This window comes from Hemicordylus capensis, chromosome 2, assembly GCF_027244095.1.
Source record: "Hemicordylus capensis ecotype Gifberg chromosome 2, rHemCap1.1.pri, whole genome shotgun sequence".
In the NCBI taxonomy this organism is placed as follows: domain Eukaryota; kingdom Metazoa; phylum Chordata; class Lepidosauria; order Squamata; family Cordylidae; genus Hemicordylus; species Hemicordylus capensis.
Window position 1 is genome coordinate 403,182,817 of NC_069658.1, and position 27,767 is coordinate 403,210,583.

Consider the following 27,767-nt stretch of genomic DNA (forward strand, 5'->3'; position numbering starts at 1 on the left):
GATGGCAATTACTTGACCACAGATACATGAAACCGTGGATGTCGGGCCTTCGATTAGTGAGGATTGCCTGTAATGCACAGACTTGCCACCCACATAATGAAATCATGGTGCAAGCACAGCTTGAGGCATAAGAGAACAAGACTTCGCAAAGCATTTGTCTAGAACCTAAAGGGAGGCAGGCTCTTTAATATGTTCCACTACAAAGTCCCTTGACCATCTTTTTTGGCATCTGCGCCCCAAAATGGAAGCGTAGTGATAACAGGTCTTCTGTGCTTCTTAGGGCTTAGGCTGGAGCTCAGTCCCTGCAGTGTTCTTTTTTCAACTTTTGCTGAGGACAAAAACAGGTTGCTTACTGGTAACTGATGATCCTTGAGTGATCCTAGGTATTCACACCATTGGGATAATCGCTTGTGCAGGAGACCAACTGGGAAGATTCTAGAAGCGCATAGCGCTCTAGTGTGTAATGTTTAATGAAGGGGTGGTCCAAAGACCAAGTCGCAGCTCTCCAAATCTTAGTCATGGAGACTCCTGACAGATTGGCGGCTGAAGAGAACACTGCTCTTGTAGAGTGGGCTTTAACACCCTTAGGTGGGACTTTGCCTTGAGACTTGTATGCCTCAACTATGACTTGGATAATCCAGCATGACAAGCATTGCTGAGTGATTCACATGCCTTTTTTGTCCTTTCTATAGGAAACGAAAAGTCTATTATCTTTACAAAAGGAATGAGTCTTATCCAGATAGAAGGCTAAGGCTTGGTGGACATCCAATGTGTGTAGATAGCACTCTAAGTCAGACTGTGGGTTGTAGGGGGAAAGTCGGCAGAATCACATCTTGGTTAATGTGGAAACTTGTGTTTACCTTTGGAATAAAAGACATGCCCATATGCAGGACTACTTTGTCTTTATGAAAGCTGATATAAGGGAGATCAGACCTTAGGGCACACAACTACCCCAGTCTTGGCCATGGAGATAGCTATAAGAATGGCCGTTTCAATGGACAAGAATCGCAAAGGGGGAGTAGCAATGAGTTCTAACAGGGTTTTCATGAGACCCATCAGAACCAAAGATAGAGACCATGCTGGTGTTGTGGCTCTTGTATGAGGGTATATGTTCTCCAGGCCCTTAAGAAACTTCATGGAGAAGGGATGGGAGTAAACAGTAGAGGCGTCCACCCCTGCATGACAGCTAGAGAAAGCAGCAAAGTGGATCTTAAGAGATGGATTAGAAAGGCCAGCCAGCTTTAGACTGGAGAGATACTACAATATCTGTAATATGGTAGCCCTTCAGGATGAGTGAGTTGCTGCATATGGTGTCAAGCGTTTTCAATTGGCAGCATACGTCTTCCACATAGAAGGCTTCTTCTCATTAAAAAGGATCTCTTCTAGTAGCTGGGCACAGGGTTCAGGGACTTGATTCTCCACACGGTGAGTTTCAGCATCTTGATGTCTGGATGCAACACCTGGCCACGATGCATGGACAGCAGGTCCGGTATCTGCCCTTGGACAGTCTCAAGACAGTAGAATATCATGCCTGACATGGCCAATCCGATAAGAATGCAGTCTGTCCTTTGATGGATAATCCTATTGAGGATTCTTGGGATTAAGGGAAGGGGCGGAAACATGTAATACAGAGTTGCGTTCCACAGAGCAAGAAAGGCGTCTCCCATGGATTTGGTGTCTACGCCTGCCCTTGTACAACAGATTGCATCTTGTATTCTGCTTTGATGCGAATAAGTCCACTTGAAGAAACCCCCATGTGTGGAATATCAGCAGCAGGTAGGTCATGGACACACTACATTTGTGAACATCCAAGTGATGCAAGGTGCGGCTCAGTGAGTCTGCTTCCACATTGTTTACTCCTTTGATGTGGATCGCCACAGTTAATTTCATATTGAATGCATCAGTTCCAGAGCTTCAGTGCCAAACTGCATAGGGGATATGAAACAGTCCCCCCTTGATTGTTTCACATAAGCGATGGCGATAGTGTTGTCAATCACAAGCTGCACTACTTTGCCCTGTAATATAGGTCTGAAGGCCTTCGAGCCGAGAAAACACACCAGCAGTTCCAGCACATTTATGTGAAGGCACCTCTGGGTGATCGTCTAACACCCGTTCACCTTGTAAGTGAGGCAGTGAGCTCCCCAACCTTCCCTGGAAGTGTCCGGAGTGACTATCACTTGAGAGAAGAAGGCTGGAAGGGGATGCCTGTGCTTAGGCTTTCCCAAAGGGACCACCACCAGAGGGAATTTTGGAACATTTGCAGTATCTGCAACAGTTGTCTTAGAGATCTTTAAAGGAGATCAAAGTTCCTCAAAAACCTGAGTTGCAGAGGGCGCTTTGCATGAACTACTGAAGCGGTACATGAGGCCATTAGGCCCAGCAGTATTTGTATCTGGTGCGCAGTCCTCGTAGGGGTCAAGAGAGCCAGGTTCATGTGGTGCAGTAGCTTCAGTATCCTGTCTTCTGGAAGGAAAACCTTGTTGGCTGGCATCCAACAATGCCCCTATAATCAAAATGGCCCATGTAGGGATCATTTTGGACTTCTTGTAGTTCACACTGATGCCTAAACTGTTGAGATGAGCAGAAGGGTATTAAGATCCTGCTCCAGTTTGTCCTTGGACTGGGCTGTCAAAAGCCAGTCGTCCAAGTATGGGTATAGCTCTAGACCAAGGGGACGGAGATGAGCGATCACCACAGCCATTACCTTGGTAAACACCCTCGGGGTGGTAGAGAGCCCAAAGGGCAGGACTTTGTATTGGTAGGCTAGAGGGCCGACCGTGAAACACAGGTACTGTCTTTTGGGCAAATCCGGACATGAAAGTAAGAGTCCTTCAAATCGATGGCAATGAACCATCTATATCCCACCAGAAGTTGGATCATGCACACAATGGAGATCATGCAAAATTTGGTGGTCTGCACAAATTGTTGAGTGTCCTGAGGTCCAGGATAGGATGAATGCCTCCGACCTTCATTGGCACTTGGAAATAACTGGAATAGAACCCACTCCCTTGGATGGTTGGGGGAACGTGCTCTATCGCATCTCTTCCCAAAAGGGGTATTACTTCCACCTGTAGAGCGGGGGTAGGTGTTGTGGATCTTATGCCCATGAACCAAGGGCGAGTATGAAATGGCATTGCCCAATTGGACTATGGAAAGCACCAACTTGTCCATAGTTATGCATCTCCAGTTGTCCAGATGCCAGGAGATTATGGGAACTTGGTCAGGAACGTTCAAGTTATCAAAGGTTCTGCTTCGAATTCTCACCCTGTTTAGGGCGCTGGACAACAGATTTTCCCCTCTGCTGATAGGGGTTACTCAAAGGCCTTAAGGATTTCTTAAAGTCTCTCATCGATGGGTTTGTATTGAGATCTGTACTTCCCATATAGGGAACGTTAGGTATAAAGGAAGGCTTTGGCCTAGATTGATAGCCAGATTGAGTGGTTAGGACCACAAATGACTTCGCAGTCAATTTCAATTTCTTCAATTTTTCTAATGTATCATCAGTTTTGGAGCTGAAGATCCCTTCACCCTTGAAGAGGAGGTCCTCAATTTTCTCCCTAGTTTCATACTGCAACACAGAGGAGTGAAGCCAAACATGACATCACAAGGCTATCGAACTTGCCATGTTCTTTGACTCACAGTCCATCAGATGGCGAGCTGTGCTAATTTGTTGCCTAGTAATATCCGCTGATCTGATCTACGGATCTTTAATTTTCACCCGCACATCTTACGGCTTGGTAGCAAGCTCCTCCCACAAAGAGTGTTGGTAGTGTGACATACACGCAGTGTAGTTGGCAATATGCATTGCCAGAGTACTAGTGGAATACAAACATCTACCAAGGGAGTCTAACTTATGACCCTCTTTGTCAATTGGGGCTGCATGTTGCTTACCCAAGCGGGAAGATGACGAGTAGTTAACCACCGAGTTAGGTTGTGGGTGTTTGAAAAAGTATTCATAACCTTCTTCTTGGACATTATACATATTTTCCAGCCACCTGGAGGTGGGGGCTGTAGTAGATGGCTTCTTCCATGCCTGTTTTGAAGCTTGTAGCAGCACTGGGAATATAGGTAATGCAGTAGGTTGGGAAGTTTTTGCAATTTGCAAAAACTTGTTAACAGAAACTTCAGCGTTTTCAGTAACTTGTTTAAGATTGAGGCCCAAGGCTTTGGCCATATCAGTAGTCAAGAAATGATAGTTCCTGTGTTCCTCTTTCGGTGACTCAGAGGCTTTTTGAAGTACCTCATCATCCGGGGATGGTTCCAATGGGTTCTCAGTGGCTTGCGAGTCTGTGTCTGAATCAGATGCAGGATAATCTAGGATGGGAGAAGGGCCAGACAACTGGGTGTCCCGTGGTGTATGGTCTGAGAGTACCGGAGCTGGAATTTGAGGTTCAAGTGGTGAGGCTGGCTTAATGGTGGAAGAATAGCTTGCACTGGATTAGATGGAGTGGTCGGTGCAAGAAGTGATTCAGGATCAGCTTGAGTCAACATGGTAGCTTAAGTAGTATGGAAGGACACCGAACCTGAGGTGACCGTATGTATAACCTCCCGAGACAATGGTAAATGTGGCGTAAAAAAAGATGCCTACATCCCTGACTGGGTCAGTGTAGCGTACTACACCAAGGGATGCGCATAGCAATCTGTATGAGTAAACCCTTTGGAAGATGGACAGGCTGTCAACTGGAAAGTCTGATACGGTATCAGATTCTGTCTCTCATCTTCCATTAAATGTCCAAGAGTGACAGCGGGAGAGGACAGAGTCCTTGGAACTTCAACCACATAATCAGTATTGCTAAGGTCAATCATACTTGTCAAAGTCCTTTATTTGCGACCCAAGGTCAGCATAACATAACAAACAAAACCTCTCATAGCATAGAAAAATACAATAAGGAAATGAAATATTTAAATATATAGATGAATATCCACAAACAAATGATCAATAAATGGAGCCGATGTCAACTTCACCTTTCCCTTACTTGAGGACTTTGTAGAAGGGGTCACACTCTTAGATGTCAAAGAATTGACCAATTTTGATACCGGGGCGACCGTCGAGCTCAACATAGTTAATGGAGGTTTTAGCACCAAATTGTAAATAGCATCCTTTAACCTCAATTCTAATTTTCCAAGTTTGTTTGGAAAACTCCTGACAAATTTTATGGTTTTCAGTATTATGTTCTTCTCCCAAACAGAGAAGACACAGCAAGTGTCGATTGGACGAGGGGAAAACGGTTACATTTCCGACACCTTTTAAAGGTATTTTTCTTCTTGTCTGTCATGTAAACAGTCCAACAAGAAGAGCTAGTAATAACAGAAGATATATAAATAATTTTCTCACTTATCCAAGTGGCTGAGGTGGCAAACCCCAACGAAGCAGAACAGAGCATTGGATTCATTAACTGTGAAGGCTTCTTCTGGTTGCTGGGGCCAGGGACATCTCATGGGTTATCCTCTCTCAAGAGCTCCAGGCAGGACAGAAAGTAAATAGTTAAAAAACTAAGCCACACCCACTAGAGCCTGAGGGGGATAACCCCGCCCCAGTTCTTTCGGACCGAGACATAAGAGGACAAAGGCAATACAAAACAGTAGAAAACAGTAGGTCAGAATAAACAGGTTTAACATTCCAGAATAACAGAGTGTAGCAACCAACTGTAGAACTAGATGTCAGTCTCCACCATTTCAACAGAAGTAGACCAGAGCGCAAAATCACAACTGGGTGGGCCGAGATGTCCCTGGCCCCAGCAACCAGAAGAAGCCTTCACGGTAAGTGAAACCAATGCTCTGTTCTCGGTTGCTGAGGCCAGGGACATCTCATGGGACATACCACAGCTGTCCAACTTGGGTGGGAGCACTCTGGTCTACTAGCGAGGAAGAACTTGTTGCAAGACCCATCTGCCAAAGGTTGCCCGGGCAGACGCGAAATCCTCGATCTTGTAAAGTTTGGTGAAAGTGGAAGGCGACGCCCAGGTGGCCGCCTTGCAGATCTCTTCAACCAGTGCATTAGTGGAAAATGCTACTGACACTGCTGCTGCTCTAGTAGAATGTGCAGAGAGATGCGTTGGTAGCCTCAACTTCTGAACCTTGTAGGCCATCGATATACACGCTATAATCCACGTTGCAACAGTGGTCGAGGAATCTGGGACCCCCATAGAATGCAAACAGAGCGTCTGACAATCTGAATGAGGCTGAGCGTCTAATATAGACCTTAAGACATCGCTTAACATCCAACTTGTGCCATTTCCGCTCCATAGGATGGACGGGTTTGGGGCAGAATGAAGGTAGGGACCCATCTTGCGATGGGTGGAAGGGGGACGGCACCTTTGGCCTCATGAAGGGGTCTAGAATGAGCCTGATGGCCTCTTTCTGAAATATACAATATGACCTGTTTTACAGACAGTGCCTGCAGCGCCGAGATGAGCCTTGCAGAAGTGATGGCCACCAAAAAAGGCCAATTTAGACGATAAGACCCTGATCAGAATAGCTGCCAAAGGTTCAAAAGAGTGAGCGTGCAATGCCTTGAGGACAGTATGTAGTTCCCAAGAGGGTAACCTATGCACTGTTGGAGGTAACATCAGTGAGGCACCTCACAAGAACCTACGCTGGTGAGGATGTGACAGATATTTTGCCCTTTTCTGCTGAGAGCAACTCCATCAACGGTAACGCCTGCCGTTTCAGGGTATTTGGACATAGTCCCTTCTTGAACCCTTCTTGTAAGAAGAACAAGAGATGACATAACTTAGCCGTGCCCTTCGGAATGGAGTTGCGTGACATCCAGAGAAGGGAGTGCTCGCCATGTATACTGATAAATTCTCTCTGTCAATGGACTTCGCAACACCAGCATAGTGCTGAGAACTCCCTCCGAGTAGCCATGTTGGCTGAGGACTCACTGCTCAGTTTCCAAACGATGAGCCAAAACCAACATGGATCCGGGTGTAAAACTGGACCCTGATGGAGCAGGTCCAGGGTCTGAGGCAACTCCCAAGGTGGCTCCACCGCCAGATGTAGGAGCTCTGGAAACCAGGGTCTCCTGGGCCAGAATGGTGCCACTAAGAGTACTCTTGCTCGAAGACACATCCATTGCAGGACTCTGGCCAACAGAGGTGTCGGAGGATACATATAAAGGAGAGCATCTGGCCATGGACTGGATAGGGCATCCACTGCCATCGCCTCCCTGCATGGAAATCTAGTCATAAACACTGGTAATTGCGCATTCTTCGGAGTAATGAAGAGGTCTACCTCGGGCATGCCCATCTTCTCTGTTATCTGGGTAAAAACTGATGGATTTAGAGCCCACTCCCCCAGTTGGATGTCAGCCCAGCTTAACCAGTCTGCAACCAGGTTCAGCTCTCCCTTGACATGGTGTGCCATCAGGGAAGGAAGGTTGCTCTCTGCCCAGGACAGCAGAAGGACAGCCTCCTGGTGAAGTGACCTGGACCCGGTCCCCATTGCTTGTTTACATACACCTTTACCGTCTTATTGTCGGTCTTTACGAATACGTCGGAGCCCCTGGTGGCGCAGTGGTAAAACTGCCGCCCTGTAACCAGAAGGTTACAAGTTCGATCCTGACCAGGGGCTCAAGGTTGACTCAGCCTTCCATCCTTCCGAGGTCGGTAAAATGAGTACCCAGAATGTTGGGGGCAATATGCTAAATCATTGTAAACCGCTTAGAGAGCTCCGGCTATAGAGCGGTATATAAATGTAAGTGCTATTGCTATTGCTATTGGATGATCTCCTGGAATGCTAGTAATGCTAGGCGAATTGCACGGAGTTCCCTCCAATTTATGTTGTGAGAATGCTCCTCCTTGTTCCATAGCTGCTGCGCCAACTGGTTGAGGCAGTGGGCTCCCCAGCCCGTCACTTGTGTCTGTTGTTATGATGAACATCTGTGGGTCCAAGAAGGTCTTTCCCCAATTCAGGTTGTTGGAGTTGATCCACCAGCGGAGAGAGCGCCGCAGGTCTGGTGGCAACTTCAGAAGCAGTCTACACTTCCTTACGATTGGCTTCTGATGGGGTAGGAGAAACCACTGGAGGTCGAGCTCCAGGCAGGACAGAAAGAACTGGGGCGGGGTTATCCCCCTCAGGCTAGGGTGGGTGTGGCTTAGTTTTTTAACTATTTACTTTCTGTCCTGCCTGGAGCTCTTGAGAGAGGATAACCCATGAGATGTCCCTGGCCTCAGCAACCGAGAAGACATCTGTACTGGTCAGTGGTTGGAAAGGAACTGAAGAGAGCAGCGCTCCAACTGCCTATATCGGTGGATGCATGCGCACCATGGGTGGAGTCTGGAGCACCATGTGAAGCTTTGAGAATCTTCTCGATTGGTCTCCTGTACAGGTGCCTATCCCAGTGGTGTGAATACGCTGGGATCACATCAAGGATTAATGTGTTCTGATCTCTGAGCAAGACTTTTGTGTGTGTAAAGCAAACTAGTTCTGAGGGAGTCCCTATCCCCTACAGGTTCAGAAACACACAGGGAAGTGCCTTCATACACAGACTGGGACTTGCCTATGCTTACAGCATATCCCAGGTCTAATAAATACCTAGACCTATGAATAAATCAGGAGGCAAGGAAGCAAGTCTGAGACTAGGAAGAATTTAGTCAAAAAGGAACATCAGTTACCCCTTCTGTGAAGTCAAGTTAGTTACTCATTGCTGCAGGCAGTATATCAATCAAGGAAAATCAAATCAGTGTATCAATCAAGGAAAGCAATGAAGGAGAATGAACAAGGAACATTAAGAAACACCTGCAAGGACACTTAAGCTAGTCTGTGCCCTTTCCTCCAGCCTAGCAACAGTCTCTGCTAGTTCACAGTACTCCATCCAAATGGCCAAAGTTTTTCTATAAGAAAGCAAACAATTCATGCAAAACCTGAGTAATCGGATCTGTGCAGATACATACATTAGCTAGCATTACTTTTTAAAGTGTGTGTCACATACAGCTACACAATTGCATATCAAGGTTCACACTGAGAAATCACTTTATAAAGCTGAAATGCAGAACACATTTTAGGAAGCAATGCTGGAGAACTCAGCAACTATTTCAGACCCTGGCATAACAGCGTCTCACCTGTTCTCTGTGGCTCTCTCACACTCCTCCTTGGCAGAAGACATGTCGGCTTCTAGCCGTTGGATGACTAATTCAATTTCCTTATCCCTCTCTTTCCGCAATTCTTCCCTCAGCTCTCGCTCCCGAGTGAGCAGCCAGGCTTCCTAGAGACAGTGCAAGAGGGAATGGGCAAATCTCATTCAGGCAACCAAGGGACAGTGAGAGTGCGACTGTGGCTTAAAGTGGGAAACCCAACATTACCTCCTTCTTCAGGTAGTTGGCCTCCCAGGCCTGCTTCTCTATCTCTAGCCGCACTTTCAGGGCCTGCACTTCTGCCTTGAGGGGAGAGAAAAGAATACAGTGAGGTGGGCAGAGACTTGTTCAACTGCTTCCTTCCATTCCTGCTATACACCAAACCTAGCGAGTCCATATTATTTAATTTCTTTCTTTATTGTCCTAAGACCCAGGGTGGTTAATGATAATGATAAACTCTGTTAGCTGCCCCATAACAAATTGTTCTCTGGGCAGCTCACAATGCAGCATTAAAACATTAAGCAAAAAATACAACACAAAATCAAGATAAAAACAATACAAAATTGTTTAGAAGATAAAAATTAAAAAAAAAAAAAAAAAAAACCAGAACAAATGCAGCTAAAAATTTAAAGAGCAAGGGACAGCTCATTGGCCAAGAGCCTGGATAAAAAGGGCAGGCTTGGACGAGAGCTTGCAAGTCAGAAGGGCACATGAATAGGCATATATTAGCCAGCATGATCACCAAATGGACACTCACAAAGGGCTGAGATTGCCCCATGATAAACAGAGTTATCAACAGGAGGATGGTGCAGCAAGACAGGCTCATTCCACCTTGTCTTGTCATGAGTCCAAAAGTAGACCCTCTCAGCCTGTAGCAACAAGCGTCAGAACTAGCTCTCATGCTGGAGACAGACAGCATGCCACCCCTCCTGTAGGATGCAACCTGTCCAACAGGGTTGAAGATAGCATAAGTTACAGAGCTTTTCTGCATAATGCGGAACCCTCTTTGAGCCTTTTGGTTAACAGGAACTCAAGCTGCAGTTAAAATTACAGGGCCCCAAAGTGAGAAATCAGAGAGATCAAATTATCCGCACACACAGCAAGAGAATATATGGTGCACTGCTGAGTGGAAATCCCTTGGATCCTACAATAATGCAAACCTGATGGCGTTTCTCCTGCTCCTCCTTCCCCTTCTCATATTCTTCCTTCAGTACTTTGGTGACAATAGAGCTGTTCTCTTCCAGCTGCCGCTGCAGCTCCTCCAGCTCAGCCCTCTGCCTGTGGAGCAGAGATCAGGATCAGCGGAACAAACAGTCACCAGGTTGATAACAGGCCACAGTGTCTGCAGGGATACTGCAAGAGAGGAGCTCAAAGCTGCAAGTCTCCCTGTTCTGACTAAAGACCCCCACTCTAACCCGAGCAAATTGCTCTAGTCTCAACTGGTACCTTGAGCACCAAGCATGAGATGGTGGTGACAGAAGCAATCCTCCTAGGACAATTTGCTCCGGGCATCTGACCTGTTTGTCTTAACTTTACCATGCAAGAGCAAACTGTTAAGCCACACACCCACCAGCTTCAAACTCAACATGCCTCCTTCTCTTACCGGGCTGCCTGTTGGTTGAGCCTCTCTTTCTCCTCAGCCACCTCACTGTACAGCCGGCGCCGCTGTTGCTGCAGAGCCTGCTCCTCCTGCTCCAGCTGCTTTTCGTATCTGTGTAGAGGGGACTCTTTCAGAGAGGGTCTTACCAAGGCAGCTGTCGCCTTGGCTTGGCCCAGGGTCTAGGGGAAAGCAGCAAGGCCAAGAGTTTCCTCTGGTGGGAGAAAATGGGGAAAGGACACATGGTCCCTTTGGGAGATGGAAAAAGGCATTTAAAAATCCAGCTATGAGGCTTAACACAGAAGGGAGGGACCAGATCTCCCTCAGGAAGCATGGCAGTTGTGGGAATGAGGAACTCCCACAGCAGGGGCCACAAGGCAGTCTTGAGCAAAGACTCAGTAAGAACATTATGAAAGGTAAGAGCAGGGAATGCTCATCCACACCCCTCTCTGCTGCCTCCCTACTCATGGCACTCCCTACCAGAAGGCTACACCAGGTGCCTGCCTTGACTCATTGAAAGCCAAAAGGAGAGGCACCTCAAAACAGAGATACATCAAGAGAGAAGAAATTCTCCGAGTATCAAAAGTAGAAGCATATTTTTGAAGCCAAGCCTGGAAGCCGGGGCAGCACCACAATGCGGCTTCTAGACAGAGAAATACAATGCCACTTTGCAATAATTCCTCATGTGCATGCTCTCTCTCACGGCGTTCAAGAGCCAGTGGCATAAGTGGACACAGTTCACTAGGACAGACTGGTGAACCCAGCAGAATACCTAGCCTTGTTGTGTCATGGAGGCTAGCTTCCAGCTAATGAGACATTCACACAACTTGCAGGAGCGTTACTTTCTCCAACAGGATGCTGTGGCCCCTCCAGCCCTCCTCCAGGAGTGACAATGGAAGTTCTGCTTGTTTCTGCCCCCATTCTGCTTCTGTGTCCCACCCTAATCCCAGGCCACCTCTTCTTCCCTGTATCACTGCCATACCTATTCCCCTTCTCCTGCCTGCCTTCACAGTGGGTTGCCTTGTCAGTTCCTCCCTCCTTGCACAACTGTGACTGTCCTCTCTCACTTTCTCATGCCTTTTGCCCACCTGCCACCCTGCTCCCTTCATACCGTTGCCTTGCCAGCTCTCTCTCTCGCTGCCCCTGCTCTTCCTTCTCATGCTCCAGCATCTCCCTCAGCTCTTCAGCCTGGCGTACGTAGCGCTGGGCTGCCCGCTCATCCGACTGCAGTAACTCTGCCTCATGCAGTGTTTTCAGCTTTTTGATCTCTAGTTTGTGCTTCGCAATGAGTTTCTGGATCTCGGGCTCCAGACCTGGGGGAGAGAATGGAGAAGACATTCAGCAGGAGATGGAAAGGTACGAGCAAGTCACACACAGGCAATGTCAGAGCAAGCAGCAAGAAACAAAGAAAGGAGCCTTCTTTCCTTTGGCACTGCTTGCCAACTTAATTGAGCTGTGCAAATTATTGCACTTGAAGATGAGGTATTTTCTGCAAGTATGTACTCCTTATTCATGGCACGTAACACATGACTAGGGTTTTCTTGGCACACAGAACACCTGGTGCTCAGGGACATTTTTGTGCTAGTTGGCATTTGCTGACTGACCTACTGAATGAAGGAGATAATACTGCATGAAGGAGACTTGCTGCATACTGTGCTGACATAAAAAGTTATTGTATTCTAATAAAAGCCCTCCCCTTGCTTGGTCACCTTGATCTCTGTTCCAAACAAAGAGCTGAGATCAGATGCAAGCCACGGAAAAGGAATAATCTGACCTATAACCTTTAAAAAAAAAGCTGAGTTATGGCCTTGGCCAGAAGACCCAAGACCTTTCTCTTGAGTATAAATGGCTACAAAGTCAAACAAGTCGCTAGTTTTAAATATCTGGGAGTGGTCCTATATGCCTCTGGCTCAAGAAAGGCCCACTCTGGCCATGTCGCCCTCACCACTCAGAGGAGCTCCAGCGCCATTCCAAAATTCCTGCGGACTAGAGGGGGCCATTATGTACCCGCAGTGCTCAAATTATCTGAGGCCAAGACGTTGGAGCAACTCCTCTACTGTGCCCAATCAGAGGCCCCCACCAATCTTGCCCCCCACCTTTGGAGTGGGTGCAGTCCAAATTTCTAAGAGCGGCCCTCCAATGCCTCACTGTATCTCAAATGCCACCCTATGCTTGGAAACAGGCATGACAAAGGTTGAGGCCAAAGTGTGGCTGTCCATTCTTAACCTCTGGGTCCAGCTTAAACTATCCCTCAAACCTCGGGGCCTGGCCCCTCTGACCCTACAGGACAATTTTCAATTTTCCTGGAAAAGTGCAGTGTAGACTAAATTGGCACTCCTGGGTCCCCCACCCCCACTTGCTATGAAACGTGACCTGGCAAACCCAGTTATCAAACCGAGGATAATGGACATTGAGTGCCAGGCTGACCTAGGCAGGGTTCCAACCTTCCTGTCCTTGGAAAGGCACAGATACTCTGCCTCCCCCGCCGCGTGCGTGTCACAGCTAGAAATCCCAAGCCACAGAAGGGCTTTTACCCTCTTCCGTAGTCATGCCCCTCCATCCGCTGTATCGGAAGGCAAATACAGAAAGATCCCAATTGCAGAAAGAGTTTTCGTCCCTGTGACGCAGGGAGGTAGAAACCACAGCACATGTACTCCTCTTTTGCCCCTTTTACAGAGACATTTGGGCCAAGCTTATATTTCCACTACTTCACAAGTACCCTGGCTGCCCAAACCAGGTCTACACCCAGGTGCTGCTCTCAGATGAAGACCCGGCCTTCACGTTTAATACTGCTAAGTGCTGCATGGCAGCATGTAGAATCCACCAGGTTGTGACTACCAGACCATTCACTTGCATCAGCTCTGCAAAGTTTTAAACCACTGACTTTTTTAGTGTTCCTATTTAGATGCCTTATTCTATATACCCTATTTCAGCCACCACTTTTTGCATTTTATATATTTCCCATTTTATATGTTCACAATTTTCTAAATACAGCTGTTAAATAATCTCATAGTTACCCTCTTTTCTAAGGATAGCCGCTTTAAAGTACTGTAATATAGTTTTATGGTTGCATAATTTGTTTTTATTATTTTGAATCCTGCTCAACTGTTGTATCTTGTGCTGGTCTTGGACCATAATAAAGATTATTGATTGACCTATAATCCTAGGAGCACAAGGCAAAGCCTCAGAGGCCACCAAGTTTTCCTCAAAAGGGCGGAAGATGATCGACAACCCCTCTGGATTCTCTTTCCTAGTATTCTTAAAAGATCCTCCCAGATGCCTCCTAAAAATTCAGGTATAAGAATGTTGGCTTCAATTTAGGAGTGGAGATACAACACACCCAAATAGGGTGAGTTTTAAAGCTCTGACTGACTCCACGTGGGGAAAAAGGCAACCACAACAGGATAAGCATGCACCATGGTCCACTAGTACCTCTCACAGTGATCTCTTTGATCTTCTTGGTTTTCTCATCAATCCATTTCTCCCGCCGAATCTTCTCTGTAGCACTCATGAGCTCCTTCAGTTTCTTTATTTCCTGTTAGAAGAAAAGAGAAAGCACCCAGTGAGGCTATCCACATGAGCAACCCTACTCAGGCTTGGACAGCCCCTGCCTGGGTAGGGCTGCTCGTGTGAAGTGCTGGATCGAGGCCAATCCCAGTCCTGCCTCCCCCAGGAGCCCGGGTTTTTTTCCTTGGTTCCACCCTTCACCCTAGTGCGGGCTTACCCTAAGTGTGAGTGCACCCTTTATGCCAACTCTGGGGGTCGTGTGAATGCTAGGGCTGCACGCAGCCTGAGCACACACTTAGGCACCTAGACTGTCCAACTCACTGCTCATGCAGTGCATTTTGGGATTCCTGGAGGCCTGGTCTAGCTTTCCTAGCCTCCAGTGATCTGTGCTGCTCAGAGCAACGCAGACTGTGTGGGTGCATGCCGGCGTGCTGAAGAGGAGATCGGCGGTTATCTGGCGGGGGTGAGGTGGGGGGTGGAGACAGGGTCATCCCTGCCTTCCACCCCTACCTGTTATGATCATGAATATGACCTTAATGGCAAGACACAGATCAGACATATATTTATTAAATACTGACAATGTAATGCAATGAAGCAGAAAGACAGTCAGGGAGCATGCTTTCCATACACAAAGAAAAGGTAGTTAAGTATATATCCTGCAGAAATACATTCCCTCACCTGCTCTGGCTGTGGGGTTTCCATCAAACCAGCTTTGCAAACAGGCCCTGTAGGGAAGTTTCCTTCACAGCTCATAGACTGATTCAAGAGGTAGATCAGCTAACAGCAATAACTGGATGTATACTCTCAAGTAAGTTCTCATGTGCATAGGGCATATTGGTAGTTCTATCACCTTCTTCTCCCTCACGTGGATTGATTAGGACTATGCATATTCTGTGGCTATATATTTACAAAAGTTGCACCAAAACAAAAAATGCTTTCTGAGCATCCCAGATAGAGATTTTCCCCACCACCCATCCAATTTTAGAAGGTATATTTCTAGCCATGCGTGCAGAGAAAGATGCTCAAGTGATTTCAGCTGATGACTCTGATGTTGAACGGGGCTTTGGATAAAGCTTCTAGTAGTCAGGAAGATACACAGTAAGTAGCTGTGCAAGTACGGATCAAGAAAGCTGGGAATGTTCCCATTTGGGCCACACTGGAGAACAACCAAACCAGACCTCGGAAAGCCTAGGACAGGTCAGAATTCTCCAATGTGGTTCGGTTAAAATTGGAACATTTCAGAGCTCCTAATGGTGGTTGGACTCCACCGCTGATTGTAGCTTGGTATTAAAAAAAGAGAGAGAGAAAAGCCGTCTATCTGCCTGCCCATGCATGCATTTATGCTTTAAAAAAAAAGAAAAAGGTTTTAAGCCTATTTTTAACTTACAGTTAAATAAATAAAGTGGCACTGGCTGATTTCTCCTGCGATTCTCTTGTGTTAGGATACGTTTTGTCCAGGTTTCACAGTGAGTAGCCTCCTTACTTTGAAAATTAAAGTTTGGTTGGAAAAATACCCAATCCTGACCCTGACATTGCGAAGAGACCAAAGGACCCCAGACCGACATTTGCAGGATCAGGTCAGATCCTGCCATTATCTACCGTGCGCAGCCCTACAAGCCCTATGACCCCTATCCCAGTAGAGTAACTTCAGGTTCCCCTTCCTTCTAACTCTCCAATCCACAGGCCATTACTAACAGTGTCAGAAAACCAAAAGAACAAAATATAGGCAAAAATACACATGAAGACAGCCAGTTGCCTTATCCTGCCTCAGACTACCAGTTCATCTAGCCATTTACTGCCTGCTCTGACCAGCAGCAGCTCTCTAGAGCCCTGAGTAAATAGAGTTTATTCTAAATGCGGAATAATTTTTGTCCCTTCCCCCCTCTCCCCATTTGTATGCTTGAATTTTTTATGGGAATCCAGAATGAGATGCACGGCTTCCTAGACCTACAAACAATGGGATGTTTGAAGGCGGTGATGCCACAATATGTTCCAAAACCTGCAGTGATGGGATGTGCGGAACCAGTTCAAATAAAACCTGGTTCGATTTGAATTGGCCCAATTCGACCTCAAACTGGACTGGCCCTCAGAAAGAGGGAGCCGGTCCAAGTTACTGGAGTCCCCTTTACAAGCAAAGCACTCGAACCAGAAAGACAGAATACACTCAACCGGTTTGCGGCCCGGGTGGTTTGACTTTGAACCAAACCACTGCAGCCGGTTCCATGCACACCCCTATGCAACGACAATGGGTCTTTTGAGAGAGCCATCAATGACCTTACTTTATTGTCCACTAGGCTGAATAGAGTGAATTGGGCTGGAGACAGACAATAGCGTTTAACAGAGCTAGAAGTGATACAAGAGAAGGTTTGTGTCCTATGGTGTACATACACATATGCTGGGTGACACTCCCCCAGAAAGAACAGGTACATAGCTTGGGATCCAATACTCTCTCTGGTTTCTCAGGTTGAGGCAATGGCCAGGAGTGCTTTTTATCAGCTTCAGTCGATGTGTCAGCCACACCATTTATCAAGGTAAATGACCTTACAACAGAGGTACATATACCGGTAACCTTCTAGCTTGATTACTATAATACATTTCACGTGGGGCTGCCTGTGTATGCTGTCTAGAAACTACAATTGGTGCAGAATGAGACAGCCAGATTGGTCTCTGGGACAACCTGAAGTGACCATAGAACACCAATGTTAAAACAACGGCTCTGGCTGCTGCTATGTTATTGAGCAAAATACAAAGTGCTGGTTATTACCTATAAACCCCTCAGTGGCTGGAGTCCAGGGTATCTGAGAGTGCCTCCCACCGAGTAAGAGCATCGGCTCACCTGGTGGCAACTCAGGGCTGGGCCTTCTCTGTGGCTGCCCCAGAGAATCGGTTTCTGGCTGCCTTTAAAAAGACCCTTAAGATGCCACTGTTTTATCTGACTTTTAGTTAAAATATTTTAAAACAGTTTTAATAGTTGCTTTTATTATATAAAACAGTTTTTTAATTATTCTGCTTTTATGGTTGCTGTGTTTTAAACCATGTCTTTTTATCAGCTTTTATCACCTAGGGATATACATGTCAGGTGGTTTATAAACATGATAAATAAATGAAAAAAGCAAGTGAAAAACACAAATTTATTTTATCCTACTGCTGCCTCTGCCCAAATAGATGTATGAAACCAGTACAAAACCTGCAAAACCCATTTAACAGAACAATTAGATGAACATAAGAACGAACATACCACAAGCAGATACCCCTCCTTCGGCACTCCGAAAGACAACTGTTGTCCATCTCCAGGTTTTCCCCAAGTCTATCCACCAAATTTTATGAACGGGTGGGGGATTGGAACCTGGGTCTATTCACTGCATACCACCACTCCAAAAGGATGTGTGTGTAGGCAATAAGGCATGCTAAAGTACTTGAATAATGCTGACTGGCTTTACTTTACAGCCAACTCTATCAAATGGTTGTTCAATGGAAGCAATGGGGCTGGGGGTTCTCTTCTTGCTCACTGTTGCCCAACATTGCTGACATGACCCCTGAGGTAGATATCATGGGAATGTCACATTCAAGGAATAGCTCTTTGGACCAAGCATGAAGATCTGCCCTTCCTAAATCTCGCAGAGTGGGGTTGAGCCGGATGCCACCTAAAGAATTCAAGAATAGTTGTACCTCCAACAAGACAGGTGAAAGGAACAAAGGTTGAAGCTAAGGAGCACGCACAGAAAAGGTTTACCTCACAGAGGGGGCCCAGAGTGCGCCAGACCTAGAGAGAAAGAGGGAGAAGTGAGAGACAGAGGGAAATTGAAAGGTGTGCGAAGTAGAGAGAGTGTTGGGTGACAAGTGCAAGAAAGCAGATGGAGCAGAAAAAACAAGGTATTCCTCAGCATAAGGAATGGATGATGCCTTTAATGCATTCTGCTCCAGCAAGTGCTAAGAGTTGGGACAGCTAAATTACTGCATCTATTCAAAGTACTTCTCAAACTGAGGCTAATCCAAGCATCAATACACTGCTCACCATAGTTAGGTGCCAAAGGAACACATCAAAACAAAGTGGAGATATCTCTTTGGTTTAGCAAAGTTGCCTATTAAAACCCTTAACAAGTGGACATCCTTATCTGCCTGCAGTTTCCTTGCCATGGATAATCAAGCCACGAAGATAGTCATGATTACCTGGTATTGGATGGGGTCACACTCCCCCTGAAAGACCAGGTTCACAGCTTGGGGTGACCTCCTGAACTCAGCAATGTCCTTGGAGGCCCAGGTGGCAGCGGTGTCCAGGAGAACATTTTATCAGCTTTGGCTGATACACCAGCTGTGACCCTACTTGGAGAAACCTCTGTTACCCACGCATCAGAATGGACTACTGCAACACAGACTATATGGGGCTGCCTCTGAAGACTGTTTGGAAGTTCCAGCTGGTTCAGAATGCTGCTGCAAGGATGCTTGCAGGCGATAGTCACTACACAACTATTACACCCATCCTACAACAGCTCCATATGTTGCCAGTTTGCTTCCAGGCAAGATTCAAAGTGCTGGTACTCATTTTAAAAAAAGCTTTTAAAAACTGGCTCTAATTGGGCTTGTGCTGTCAATTAGTTTTTAGTTCTGACTGCTGTTTTACTTTGTTTATATAGCAGCTATATTAATAGCTGCTGTTTTTTTAAATTGTTTTATGTTGTCTCATTATGTTTTATTGTATTCTATTGTGTATATATGATATGATGCTTTTACTTTTATTGTAAGCTGCCTCAAGAAGCTGTATGTTGGAAGGGCAAGATATAAATATTGTAGATGAAATAAAAATATTTTGCAATGCTATTGCATAGAAACATGGACACATGGAATCCACCCTCTTGCCTCCAATGCTTTTACTAATTCTTGCAGAACTCTGCTCAGGAAGTATTACTGCAAGCCAGTTAGCAATAAAAAGGCATCAGCCAATCCAGAATGCTGCTGAAAGGATATTTGTGGGTGCTAGTCACTCCTCGAGGTTCACACCTACTTTGTGGTAGCTTCATTGGTTGCCAGTTTGCTTTTGGGCTTGATTCAAAGTGCTGGTCTTGAACTACACGGCTTGGGGCTAAGATGTCTATCGGACAGCATTCACCCATACAAGTTTGCTAGGGCTCTTCATTCATCATCTCGAGCCCTGCTTGCAGCCCTGCCACTGGCTGATATTTGCTTGGTGGGGACAAGAATGGTTGTGGCCCCTCAGAAATGGAATGTTCTCCCAGAACAACTTCACCACGCTCCCTCCTTTAGGGTTTTTAAAAAAGATCTCAAGCCCATCTGTTTAGAGAGGTTTTTACAATCTTTTCATTATAAAAGATGGACATTTGTTTTTGAGTTTGTTTTATTTGATTTTATTCTATGCTGTGTTTTATTTGTTTTAAACTTTATATTACTTTTACTGTTGTTAGCCGCCCTAAGCAGTATTGTGCGGGGGCAGAGTATAAATATTTTAAATACATAAAAATAGTCTTCCAGCGGGTCAAGCTAATTCTAATGATTTTTTCATAATATGGTCAGATTTTATTCTGTTCAGAAATGAAGATAATTTTAGTCATTCTCCTCCATCTAATTATCTACATATCTGGAAGGATGGTTAATGGATGTCATTATGTATCAGTTTTACTATTCATGTTTATATATTGTCTGATTAAATAAATTTACTAATAACAAACAAACAAACAAACAAACAAACAAACCCTTGATCTGCCTTTCCCTAGATACTTGGAATTAAAATCAAGACAAAGCCAGTCCTGTTTTGAAGGTTGCTCAGCTGCCACATGGGAACTGAATGGCTACTCCCTAGTCCAGCACATTCTAAGGGGATAGAAAAATTATTCTGCAGATCTGCCTAACATCAATCAGCAAGTCCCAAGTATAGGAACGACAAGGAGTCTCCTGCTTAGTCATGAATCTTTACTTTCACAGTGTGCTGTCAGTACAATGCTCTTTATAACTCACACAGATGTTAATTCTCTTTACCCATTTTAAAAAATGGACAGTTTAACTTGCAATAAGGCCTTAGGCACTGTGCTCTATAGTTAATTCTGACCCAATTTCATCCAATAGCAGCTGTCCAACAAGAGGGAGCGGGGAAGGAGGAGAGGATGAAACTGCCATTTGTCCCAGGCAGTGTTGTCCTCTCAGTCAAGTCATTTCAGTATGAATCCAAAGACCCAGAAGGGATCACTGACCATTACAGCTATTCTCTGGACATTGCATGAATTGGAGAAATAAACTGCTCCAAGCCTAGTATGTCTGGCTGAGCAGATGTTCAAAGAGAGCTAAGCTTTTTCTCTTTACAAACCCCCAGTCACAGTTAAGGCTCACTGCAGATAGGAATGTATCACATTTCAGCTTAAAGAGGATCTCCTTACACACCACAGGGTGTTGGAAGCCACTCTCTCTTTGCCAGAAAAAAAGGCACGGTGGCTCCCAATGCATCATTCCACATAATCTGTAGCAGTCAGTCACAAGCAGGACCACCCCATCATGCACCAGCAGAGCAACCAAGTAGCATCTAAGGGGGCAGCATCCTAGAGGAGTTTGTGGGCATAAGTGAGATTCTTCCAGTTAGGTTTGTTAGGGTGCCGAAGGAGGCCTTGCACATAGCATAACATGCAAAAGGAGAGGGGAGACCACTGTCTCAACACACAACTGTATATACTTCGGACAATCTATGCAGTTTCTCACCCCACTCCCAGCCCCAACCTAATCTCATTCTGTAGCTCCCACAATCCTCCTGGCAGATCAGGATGGCGTTTTCCAGACAGAAAACAATTGCTTCTATCTGGGATCAAAATGTGAACCATTCAGGCACTCTAGAATAATTTAATAATTCTATAGCTCTTGCCAAGGAGTCATACAGGTTGGGGTGGTGGTGGTGTTCAGGTCCTTTATTTGTTCCCCTCTGGTATTAATGCCATTTCCTCACCAGCTGATGCTGCTCCTGCATCTGGGCAATTTTCTTGGTGTATTTCTGATCAACTTGCTTCAGTTCGGTTACCACAGCTTCACATTTCTCAGTCAAAACTTTTTTATCATCAATCAGCTGTAGGGATGGTGCAAGGGAGAACAAGTCAGAGCACACTCTAGCAATTCTATCAAATACAATGACATGCTAACCTGTATCAGAAAATCACCACTCTTAGGATGTCATCCAAGTGGTGAGTTTGAGCAGAGCTCCCACTCACTATTTGCCAGGCCCTGCATCTTGAATTAGCACGCTAGGGGGCTTTGAGAGAGGTTTTTAAAACGTGGGTATACCTGCAGTGCAAGGAAGCTTAGAAAGGGCATTGTAAACATAAGGGAACATACAGGATCGCCTCTCCACCTGCCCGGGTCCCATCTGCTAGAGGAATTGGAGAGGGAGCGTTACCTGGTCGATGAAGGCCAGGTGCCGCTGAATAGCTGCCTCGTACTGCTCCTTCTGCAGTGCTAGCTGGCGGTTCAGTTCCTTCTCTGTCTCTTTGACATGCCTCACAGTCAGTTCCCGCTGCTGAGCCTGCCAGGGCAGGAGGTAATAACCAGGGCATATTAAAGAGAATCAAAAGCTGGGCTATGTCAAGACAGTCACGCTACGACCCAAAAGAGCAGAGAGGAGATAAAACGAAACACACACACAGGCAGGCATGAAGACTCCTGGGATGGAGGATCTGCCCGTGCTGATGCCCATGATTCAACCTGCTCTTGTAAGCCAGATTGCAGAAGCTTGAGCGGACAAAGAACACTGGCTCTTTGGCTGCTCAGGGTTTAAATCCATGCACCTCCCCACACAATGAGCTAAACCCCGAGTTCTGCCGCACCTTGTGACACTGTTTCCCTCTTCTCTAGCACATGCAGACCTGCCCAGGAATTAGGCTCTGGTCACCCACCAGCGCTGTGTGCAGTAATGTGATGGCTCTTTTCTTCTCTTCTACCTCCAGCTTCAGCCTCATTATAGAGCTGGTGACCTCCGTAGCAACTGCCGAGGCCTGCTCCAAGTGGGCTAGCTCTTCTTCCGACAACAGCCCCTGGTAGATGGGGCAACCAGCAAAGGAACAGGGTTAGAATGAGGGACCACCTTTCCCTCTCTCAGCAATCTGCTCTTGAGATAGAAATCTAGGCTTCTGAAGCCAAGTGAACTTTGGTGTCAGTTCTTTCAGTGAGCTAATTTTAAAAAAAATCAGCATCCATGGCTTTTGCCTGTCCTATGGAACATCCTTCCAAGGAATTCAACCCACATTGTTCTGGCTGCAGACCACACCACTTACTTCCTGATGCATATTCAATTAAGACTTCCCAAGGGTCATGCGTTGTCAAGATTAGACCAGCTATTTATGCCAAAAATATAGTACAGAAATATATAGTTCTATATATTTATATATAGTACAGAAATGCAACCCTTATCCCAACATGAACTTAGATGCTTGCAAGCCCAATTCTCTTCTCTCCCCCATCAAGTGCAGCTCTACTGAATTCCATGCAAACTGACCATTCCCACTTCTACTGAAAGTCAACCTGATGTCCTGGGGCTTACTTCTCGCTGTGAAGCAGAGGCAGCAGATCTGGGTCGCTCCTGCTCAGATTTCTCCATCTCATCCAGGAAGCTAATGATGCTCTGAAGTTTGGCTTCCGAGAGCAGGGTGCCTTCCTCAGGGATTCCAGGAGAGCAGTTCAGTTTCCCAAACTTCTCCAAATTGTCAGCAGTCAGGGAATTGGAGTCAGCTTCCTGGGTTGGGAAGAAGAACAATTATGTACAATTGTGAGTCTTGGTGGACATATACAAAAATACTACATAAGGGCTGTAGACAGACAGAACTGCTGTGGATAATGAGCTTGTTTATATAATCACTTTCTCCCAAGAAACCCACTCCTTAGATCATTATGTGAATCAGATGATGAGGGCAGTTATCCAGAAGCTTCTTTCCTTCTGCTAACAAAGGATAGGGCTGTGTGCTGGAATTTCCAGTTCTCACAAAAGTACCACCACCACAGAACAATATTAAGGTGCCAAGGGGACATCTGGGAACTGTAGTTCCTCCCAGAGCTTTCCCCATGGGAACGGGAACTACAATTCACAGATGTCCCCACACACCTTCCCAGTGTCCCCGCGGCCTCCAGTTCTGGTGAAGAGTCCCCTCAACACACTGGAAATAGCAGGTAATCTGCAAAGTTGGCCATACCAGGAGTGCCTGCCTCTGCATGATGCTGGGAGAATGGTACATTTTTGTCAGAACTGGAGATTCCAACACACAGGCCTAAGAAAGGGACATTCCCTCCTCAACTTTGTTTCTGCTTAGGCTGACTAAATACACAATCAGTACCATCATAGGTATTGATGGTACTGGGTGATGAAAGGGATTTCAGCTCACAGTTCACAGCAAGCCCATTGTAACCAGAGAATGACTTGAGACAGTGAGCAAAGGCAATGGGATGCATGTCTAACTCACTAGAGTTTCCTGCCCATGCAACAAACAAAAAACCCAAACCCCTAGGTGTGGTTGTTGATTCAGTGAAACAACTTCAGCTCAAATATGAAAAAGGACCAACAGATAAAGGCAGTGAACTGTATCTGCTTTACCCTTCTATTCCAATTACCCCATCTATCCATGCATATTTATCTTCTTTGCAGGCCTTTGGCTGTGGTAATAACTCTGGCTCCTCTTCCAACAGCTTTAGGGTGTCCAGCAGTTCATTAAGTGTCACCTTGGATTGTGCCCTGCTGGCTACAGTGATCCTGGTCTCCAAATCTTCACTGGCCATCTTTCTAGAGCTGACATCCTGCGTAACAGAGAAGACCCATGAACAGCGAGATTGCATTAAAGATGCTAAATAGATAGTATTGTTAGTGTTTCAGTCCAATAGTGAGGGTTGATTCATCTCCCAGTAAAGTTTGTAAGATTATGTATTTCCCAAGAAGAGCATTTCAATGCAACCCACCCACCACCACTGTCCCCAAACTCATGGGAATTGCACAATCTGAGAAGTGAGAGGGTCTAAAAAGATTTCAGGAGCATGAGAAGGTAGAAAGTGGCACCTGTGACTGATCTTCAGGTTGTTTGTTTTGTCCTAAGGCAGAGACAGATATCACAGCACGAGTTTCTTCTATATCTGCAGCTGACAAGTGAAAATTGGCATCTGTAAGTAACGACAAATTGCTAGACTGGGCACACAGCCTCTACAACAATTTCAGGGATGGAGTTAATGCAGCTTGTGGGTGCTCACCAGTTTCCACAGCTGCATGACAAAGGAGAAATGTGAGTGAGCAACACTCCTTGACTTCTTCATATCAAGCAGTTGCAGCTGGATGGGCTAGAGCCAGCAGTGTATTATGGGAACAAGTGGAACTCTAACTCACAACTTTCACAAAGCTAGTAGCACTGATTTAAGCTATTATACCACCAGGTGTTTTGGAGTTTTTTGAAGTAAAGTCCCTGCAACACCCAAAAGATGTGGCATACTATGAGATTATGAAATGCATCAGTTGCCTGTATCTGCTACTGCTGTATCTGTACTGCTTGTGCAATCTGGATTCCTCTGAACCTATTCCTTGACCTACCAGCATCTCTGGCACAGTATTCACTACTTTTGGCATCCTCTAATCTGAATGCTCAGGCACTGTTTTTCAATTGTATCTGGTAATCAGATCTGATTGTTATGTGTCTGCAGAATCCAGCATGAATGTACAAGGATTGAGGAATATTCAGGTTGACATCTGGACCGACAGTTTTACGATCTGTCAGTACATCTCACCGGCATTGTTGGCCTTGATGATGCTGTTAGCTGGACTGGTGTTCTTCACAGAGCCAGCCTTCCCAGACTTTCTTCTCCCTGCTTTCTTGCTGTCTTTTATCACTGCCAGTTCCTCCTCAACCAAGCGCTGAGTTTCCAAGGCTTTCTGGGCCCGTTTCTGTTGCAACTCCTGGAACAAATGATTAGACATTAATGCTCTGTCTTCGTCCATTTACTCTTCCAACATTTGGCACTGGTAAATGTACGTAATTTGATTCCTAGCCAAGCAAAGCCAACCAATGAAACCATCTTCTCTAACGGCCAAAGCTGGTAGTGCTGGTATCAAACCCCTACCTGGAGGGCTGCTCTTCTGGCCAGGCGTGCCTTCTCCTCCCGAATCTTCCTCCTGTCTTCATCTCGTTTTCGCTGCAAATCCATGATGCTGTCCCCCTCTGTAAGCTGCTGCCTCCTTTCCTTAAAGATAAGCAACATAAAAGATAATCAACCCAGGCTAGCTGGCAGTTTCCCTGCTAAAGGCCTTCCCTTTGCCCCAAGGAAAATCTAAACCACGGGCATGTTTTTATTAGACATCAAAGTGCTTTCAACCATCTGCCATCTTGGTCTGGAAAGACCAACATGCACAAAAGCAGATGTAAGTACAGCAGCTTCACCTCCTGTATGCAGATAAATACTTAATATAAAAAAGTTAAAGAACATCAGATCACACAACACGATCATTACAGATACAGAACAATTAAGTGACCCAGGGTTCTGATGCTACAAGGGACAGAAAAGGAGGAAGGTGGCATTTTAGCCATCTTTTGTGTGATGAACTGTTGCCAGACTGCTGTTGAAAAGGAAATAATTCTTCTCTTTGGGAAAAAGTGCATGGACATCCAAGGAACGGCACAGAATTTTAATTATTTTAGAACAGCAGGCCCAAGATCAAATCCTGCATAGTGAAAATGGCTGCTGTACAAATACCCAAATTGGTACGTCAATGTGAAATACTGTACAGTTTTCATTTTTAAAGTGACAAGATTTCTAATCTCTTGGCTGAAATCTCTCTTAGAAAAAAATGTTCTGGCAGCTTGTGGACAATGTTTAGTGGGGTCTTAGGCATCCAAGAAGGCCTCAAGAGACCTTCTTGAAGTCAGAGGGTGAGGTTTCAGAGTCTTCCACAATCCTCCTCTCCTTCTCCCTCCCCAGCCAAGTAACTATTTCTAGACACCTGCGCCTTTAGTCCACCTACACCCAGCCTCCATACACCACTTCTTCCAGTTCTTGCTGAACAACTGTATGTTCTTTGAAAGCTGGCTTGAGGAAGCAGAATGAACATGTAAACTAAGCAGACGTATGGATGTCAGCAAATCAGGATGCTTTGTACTGGTATTCATTTGTATTCATTTCCAGGGATAGGAGCATAAAGGCAGTTTCATACAATGCACATATGCCAGACAAACCTCTCTTTTAGAAGATAACAAGCGCCCAAGCTGTGCCATGCCTTCTTTGTGCCTCTGTGAGTGCCGTCTGTACCAACGCTGAATCGTCACAGCAGCCAGGTTGACTTGGTTAATGAACCTGAAAGGATAGGAAGAGGTTCAGAATTGCTACTGCTTTCTCACAGTTGTGCCTAGCAAAGCCGATTCAGCCCAAAGGGAGAAACAGAGTGAAATGCCACATTCAAAGAGCAGCTCTTTGCCCAGTAGGCTCCTGTGTTTGGAAAGAGCCTCTTCCACTCGGCCACTAGAAAGCCAAGTGGAGATATATTTCAGGGGGGCATAAAACAATCAAATCCTCATCTGGGGTCAGCATGAACGTCATTTTACCAGGGTTAACAAAATTCTGAGAGAGATCTGACTTATCAACTGGATAACACCAAATTCACATCTGTTAAATAGTGCAAATCGGTAAAAGGGTCAGGTAAAAATCTGACTAGTGTGGTGGTGGGAGCCCTTTAACTGCCCACCCCACATTGGCATGGCGGCTGAGTAGTTGGGAGTTTTCCAGAGGAGGAGGGCAGGGAGTGATGAGGGCACCCTTGGAAGCCCGCACAGCAGCTGGAAGGATACATGGGCTTCTGTGTATGGTAGTTCAGCTCAGAAAAAGCTGAGCTCCTTTACAGCTGCCGTACAACTTTTTCTCAGACTTCTGTATACTTCGCCTCCTCCTCCTGGTATCCCTTCTATCTGTCCACTCCTTCATACTTACCGCTCAGCCTCCTCCTCTGATACTTCCTGCCTCCGGAGGGGGTTGCTGCTGCTGCTGATGGTGGTATTATTGTTCCGAGCCAGGATGTTGCTGCTTGAGAAGTTCTTCTGGGACTTAATATAGCTGCTGCTCTCCGTGTCCTCATTGGAGGTGGCTTTTATAATATTGCTAAGGAAGGAAGACAAGATTCCAGTTAAGGGTATCCTCTGAATTGCTACATGGTCCTTCGGTATGCCACACTGTCCAGTGGCAAGGCAGTCATGAAGGGCACTGCCTCCCCCTGCCCCCGATTATTGGGGGTACTCTCCTTAGTCCATCATACTAGGAAAGAAACTGCTCTTTGGCCACTGTTGTAATACTTTTTTCATCATTCATACCTAAACAAAAAGTACACTTTCAAGTGCCAAGTTATAGTGATCAACCCCTCTTATCCCCTAAAGAGTAAACCGGAAGTGAGCCCTGTCCTGACTGACAGGCTGGTGAACTCCAGGGATCAGCCAATCAACACACCAGGTGGATGGGACCTAGAGAGCCATGAGGAGGAAGAGAAGGGTCACTTTGTTAGAAGCAGTTAGGCTGGAGTTGAGAGAGGCACGGGCGGAAGGCTTAGTGAGGAGCAATTGAGTTTTGCTGCCTCATGGTCAAAAGCTAGTCTG

At 45.9% G+C, this 27,767-nt stretch overlaps 1 protein-coding gene across 8 annotated transcripts in view; it reads right to left on the bottom strand.

The window, feature by feature from the left end:
* CEP131 (centrosomal protein 131) overlaps positions 1-27,767 on the bottom strand; it is a 67,211-nt gene that overhangs the window by 16,554 nt on the left and 22,890 nt on the right. For 3 of the 8 annotated variants that reach the window (XM_053295965.1, XM_053295971.1, XM_053295964.1), the window contains 17 exons: positions 27,112-27,279; positions 26,364-26,481; positions 25,255-25,374; positions 24,922-25,090; positions 24,206-24,306; positions 23,767-23,949; positions 22,706-22,897; positions 22,062-22,199; positions 21,566-21,691; positions 21,122-21,238; positions 17,912-17,941; positions 14,104-14,206; positions 11,783-11,984; positions 10,678-10,785; positions 10,235-10,352; positions 9,303-9,377; positions 9,063-9,205 (listed from right to left, as the gene is read on the bottom strand). In XM_053295965.1, the coding sequence (XP_053151940.1) occupies positions 9,063-9,205; positions 9,303-9,377; positions 10,235-10,352; positions 10,678-10,785; positions 11,783-11,984; positions 14,104-14,206; positions 17,912-17,941; positions 21,122-21,238; positions 21,566-21,691; positions 22,062-22,199; positions 22,706-22,897; positions 23,767-23,949; positions 24,206-24,306; positions 24,922-25,090; positions 25,255-25,374; positions 26,364-26,481; positions 27,112-27,279 (2,211 nt within the window). The remainder of the gene's footprint in view (positions 1-9,062; positions 9,206-9,302; positions 9,378-10,234; positions 10,353-10,677; positions 10,786-11,782; positions 11,985-14,103; positions 14,207-17,911; positions 17,942-21,121; positions 21,239-21,565; positions 21,692-22,061; positions 22,200-22,705; positions 22,898-23,766; positions 23,950-24,205; positions 24,307-24,921; positions 25,091-25,254; positions 25,375-26,363; positions 26,482-27,111; positions 27,280-27,767) is intronic. The other 5 variants (XM_053295967.1, XM_053295966.1, XM_053295970.1 and 2 more) reach the window with 5 other exon arrangements.